The sequence below is a fragment of the Drosophila tropicalis genome, unplaced genomic scaffold (genome assembly GCF_018151085.1).
Source record: "Drosophila tropicalis isolate 14030-0801.00 unplaced genomic scaffold, ASM1815108v1 contig_845, whole genome shotgun sequence".
Taxonomy (NCBI): Eukaryota; Metazoa; Arthropoda; class Insecta; order Diptera; family Drosophilidae; genus Drosophila; species Drosophila tropicalis.
The window spans coordinates 5,027,412-5,032,725 of record NW_027173338.1 but is presented as its reverse complement, the minus strand read 5'-3'; the positions used below and the strand labels follow the sequence as shown (position 1 = coordinate 5,032,725).

The 5,314-nt window shown below is 38.7% G+C and overlaps 1 protein-coding gene across 1 annotated transcript; it reads left to right on the top strand.

Annotated features, from left to right (window-relative positions):
• The first annotated feature begins 511 nt into the window (after positions 1–511).
• odd (odd skipped) lies at positions 512–2,706 on the top strand. Its single transcript, XM_068294341.1, has 2 exons — positions 512–815; positions 919–2,706. The coding sequence occupies exons 1-2, from the start codon at positions 743–745 to the stop codon at positions 2,091–2,093; spliced, it is 1,248 nt and encodes a 415-aa protein (XP_068150442.1). The 5' UTR covers positions 512–742; the 3' UTR covers positions 2,094–2,706.
• The last annotated feature ends 2,608 nt before the right edge of the window (positions 2,707–5,314 follow it).

The window sequence follows — 5,314 nt, the reverse complement described above, 5'->3', positions numbered from 1 at the left end:
ACCCGAACTCGATTGTGAACCCAATTTTCAACCCGGACCACGTACCATCATCATGATGATCCTACTACATGGACTACATATGGACACGCGCAACAAAAAGATACGGCAGCAGCCAATCGGAGAGCTTCACTAGGCAGGTAGGCGTGGACCCAGTATCTACCATTTCCAAATAAATTCAACCCCGTCGAGCAGCAGCAGCAACAACAACAACAGCAACAACAACGACAGCTGCTGCTGCTGCTGCTATCGCTGCCGTTGGCTAGGGAGGAGGCTCTGGCTCTGGGTCTCTGTGTGGCTGCTGCTTCTCTTCAAAACCGGTCGGCAAGTCGTCAGTTGCATTCAGTTATTAACGAGCGCTACTCACAGCTACAGCAACAGCAGCAGCCAGCAGCCAGAAGTCACTTCACTCAACGCACACACACACACACACACATACAGTGTAAGAGAGATAGTGAAAGAGAGTGGGAGTGAGAGTGAGATAGCAAGTTGAGTATCGACTCGTCTACCGATTTTCACTAGTTTGAGTCGGAGAGAGTTCAACCTCAAGCCAATTCAGTTCATGTCGAGACGTTGAAGTAGAAAGAACGTCGTTTGAGTAGCTCTGTAAAAAAACAAAACAAAAATTTCAAACGACAACGTGAAAGAAAAAGTGACGTAGAAATATATACCAAAAAAAAGAAGAAACTGAAGTGAAAAGTGCATTTTGACGAGAAAATTTTTAAGCAAACACAACTAAGGAATAATGTCTTCCACATCGGCCTCACCCATCAGCAACATAACAGTGGATGACGAACTTAATTTGAGCAGAGAACAAGGTAAATTTCCACCGACGGTGAATCAATCATTTCACTCGTCCAATTCACTTTGAAAGTTCTTTATCACTAACTGATATTTTGATTTGTTCCATTCGATTTCTAGATTTTGCCGAAGACGACTTCATTGTGATTAAAGAAGAGCGCGAGGGCAGCTTATCGCCAATGTTAACGCCGCCACATACTCCCACAGAGGAGCCGCCTCAAAGGCGTTTGCCTGTTGAGGTAGAATCAAATGGTTATCCCATGCGACACATGCACTACCAGCAGCAACAGCAGCAACAGCAACAACAACAGCAGCAACATCGCCTCTGGCTTCAAATGCATCCACAACATGCAGCCAATCCTCAGCATTATCCAGTCTATGCAGCCAGTCAAGCCAATCAAGCGGATCATGTGGCCATGCAACAGCATATAATGAATCAATGGATACGCAATGCAGCCCTCTATCATCAGCAACAGCAACAACAGCAGCAGCAACAACATCCCGGTCATCATATGCCCCATCATATGCCTCATCATCATGCGCATCACCCGCATCATCATCATCATTCGGGACGTCCTTATGCCGGTCCCACTGGACTGCATAGTCTGCATGTGGCCGCCATGGCTGCCGGTCGCCACTTTGCCTCCCTGCCACGCGGCGGAGCTGGTGGTGGAGCCGGTGCTGGAGCCAGTGGTGCAGCGGGAAGCGGTAGTTCTCGCCCAAAGAAGCAATTCATTTGCAAATATTGCAATCGCCAGTTTACCAAATCCTACAATCTACTCATCCACGAGAGAACCCACACGGATGAGCGTCCCTATTCCTGTGACATTTGCGGCAAGGCCTTCAGAAGACAAGATCATTTGCGGGACCACCGTTACATTCACTCCAAGGATAAGCCCTTCAAGTGCAGCGATTGTGGCAAAGGCTTCTGCCAGTCGCGCACTTTGGCCGTCCATAAGGTCACCCATTTGGAGGAGGGACCACACAAGTGTCCCATTTGTCAGCGTAGTTTCAATCAGCGAGCCAATCTCAAGAGTCATCTGCAGAGCCATAGCGAGCAGGCCAGCTCCAAGGAGAATCAGGCGAATCATCATACCTCAGCGGCATCGGGAACTCAACCCTTGACATCGAATCAAGGGGAACAGTTGCAAATGCCGCATCCTCATCCTCATCATCAGCCAGTTCTAGATCTTTCCTCCTCTTCCGCTGCCACATCCGTCTCTGCCTCATCTACACCTGCAACCGAAAAACCCAAACGTCAGGGTTTCACCATAGATGAGATCATGAGCAGATAAAGCAATCCAGATGTAAACATAACAACTTCTTGGTTTATGTTTTCGTTCGGAACAAAAGTTCTAGAACTTGTCTGGACAACGCCGCCAGGCATGGGTAATGCCTGGCCAGGATTTGACGCTCTCAAGCTTGTTCAGGTCCAGCTGCAGCTCCAGCTCCAGAGCTGTCCAGCTCTCGCTCTGCGCCCCCAGTGATGAAGTCATTAGAAGCTAGTGCTAAACAAAAGGTCGTCGTCCAATGTCGTCGCCCTTTGTCGCAAAATGCCAAAGCAACAAAGTATTGCAACAAATTGAAACCATTCAACAACAAATTAAACATGTATCAAATGTAACTGTAACCATATATAGTTTAATTATATATATTATATAGCTTATGTTGTACCTTATAGCCTTAAATAGTTCATATTGTTTTCTGTAATAATAGTTAAAAAACGAAATACCACAAACCTCAACAGAAACATATTAAACAACCCTCGCTCTTGGTTATTAGATCAAAGACAGTTTTAAATTTTTTGTTTTTCTAATAAATAATGAACCAAAAATCTTGTAGATTATTTGTGTTCATATGGAAAAAAAAAAAAAAAATACAAACGCAAGCAATTTAAGTGTTGATTTTGATTTAGGTCATTACTCCATATATATATTATATTTAAAGAAATGCATATATTACACAAAGATACAACGATCTCATTGTCTTAGTTAAGTAAAAATAAATAATATTATTTAAATGAAATTTTTATTGTTTACTTTTTTCCTATTTCAGATATCTTAGTTGATCTGGTTGACTTGAAACTCCAACGAAAGATAGTCAACTCATTTGTGCTGACAGGAAAATTCTTCAATTTTATATCCTTTAACTTATGGTATCCTGGTCGGATTTCTGAGCAAAAGAAAGTATTAAGCCACTCATTATATATCAAATCTTATTGGTCTACTGAACTAGAGCTCTAAAATCTTATGAAAACTCTGCAAAAAAGTTGTTGATACCTTTTGAATAATACACCAAATCAATAATCAAAATGCCACTCCTAGGTGAATTATATTCATATACATTGTGTCTATTTATATCTTCAATTGCTTTATTCATATGAATAATGAGTCTTCACTTTGGCAGTTTTATAGCTGGTTCACCATAAATAATGACAATGTCGAAAAGCAATTTAAAGTTTATCAAAAAGGCTTCAGTTTGCCTTATTCATGGAAAATTCAAATCACTTAATATGATTCACTTTGCTTGGTTAAATATTAGGATTTATTTTAATACTCAAAAACATTTAGACGCAATGCAAGATAAGAAAATATAGTTAACTAAAATATCTCAAATTCCAGACTAGAAAGTAAATATTTTCAGAGCAAGTGATTCCCCTTAAATCGAGAGAAAGATAAACAGCTATAGACACCCTCATAACAATTTTAAAATAGATCAAAAAACATTAACCAAAAGTCATGTCAAGGTATTTTAAGTAAAGTGGACTATTTTACAGGTATGTTTCATACGTTTTTTATGTCTCTAAAGAAAAACTGGGTGCAGCTGAATATATGTATGTATAAATAAGTAATAATAAATAAGTCTTTTTTTCTTTAATGCACAAAGTAACATATAGTCATATACCCAAATAGACTGATATATAAAATTATTCTTATTTATTTCAGAAATTTAGGTGCAGTTCAAAAGTAATATTTTATATAGACACAGATAACTGACAAACATCAAATGTTTGTCTATAAACCTTTAACTAATAACAATCTATAAACTAGACACCCTTTAAAAATAATTATATATACAGATATTTCCATAGTGTAGATTTCAGTGGCAAATAATTTCAAAAGTAATATTTTATATAGACACAGATAACTGACAAACATCAAATGTTTGTCTACAAACCTTTAACTAATAACAATCTGTAAACTAGACACCCTTTAAAAATAATTATATATACAGATATTTCTATAGTGTAGATTTCAGTGGCAAATAATTTCATGACATTTTCTTGCATATCAAATTAATATGAATATAATTTAATTATAGTAAAACATGCTGTTTGGTTGTCATTTTGTGTGTCTGTCTCTCTGTGTGTGTGTGTGTTGATTGTGCCACACTTAACACCCACAATATAAAAAGCAATAACTATAACTTCCAATTGATTGGCCATCTGGGGCACTGACAGCTGTCAAAATTTATTAAGCAATCGCATAAATCAGTTTTTGTTATTGATAGTATATACATAGGTAATACATACATTAGTATATATCTTTGTATTATAAGCAGCTCTATTAATATGCCTAAGATGCCACAGATTTGGGCCAAAAAAGGCAAAAAACACACACACACAAACATGAAAATGTCGCAAAATGTTAATTTATTTGAACTCAATGAGAATTTAATTCAATTCAGGTTAGTTTCAATCTTTTGTTGTTGGGGTGTGGTCCGAATATATTGGACAAAAGGAAACTCGAAATACAGACAACAAATAACCAAAATAAATAAAAAGGGAACGTGCCAAATGGCTAAGAAAAGGTCTGAGGTTTTTGTCTATTTTTTTTTTTGCTGGCATTTTCGATTCAATTCAATTCAATTCAATTTCTAGTTTTGCGTTTTTCGGTACTAAGAACTGTAAAATCTTTGTTTCAGGAATTTGTTTTTGTTTTTTTGGTTTTAATTGAGACACGACGTGTGCTTGCCCGCATGCCAAAGAGCCAAGGATACAGCTCGGGTCAACAGGACAACAGCTGCGACTGTTTTGGGCCTCATTTGCTGGTCGATTTTCAATTTTCTCCATTCGATTTTGGTATCTCACTTTATTCTTTCGGCCAATAATGGGCCATAGACAATTGATTTTGCATTCAAATAAATTGATGTCTACATTCAGAAAAAAAGAACAAAAATATCCTTGACAAGTATCCAGAGCGAGCCCATCCCGCCTGCCGAGTGCCTTTACCTTTAGGTTTTTGTTTTAATTTTTCAGTTTTTTTGGTGTTGGCTTCAGGTTTGTCTATCCCCTGCAGCTCTCAGCAGTTTTGGCCAGTGGGTTGGCCAAATGCTCAGCTAGAAGTCTTAACCTTATCTCCTCTTGGTCAACCGTAGAACTTGTTGTGCCTGTTGTCCCACATTTAGGGTCTCGCCTTGGCAGTGTTTTGCAACACTTCGCCACAGGGCACATGGGCAAAGAGGAATCCGCACCAACCAAAATATTTTGTGAAAGTCACAGCAGGACATGACAATG

Coding starts and splice junctions, on each gene's coding strand:
- odd (XM_068294341.1), top strand. CDS start 743: ATGTCTTCCACATCGGCCTCACCCATCAGCAACATAACAGTGGATGAC. Junction 816..918: donor TAATTTGAGCAGAGAACAAG/GTAAATTTCCAC, acceptor TTCGATTTCTAG/ATTTTGCCGAAGACGACTTC.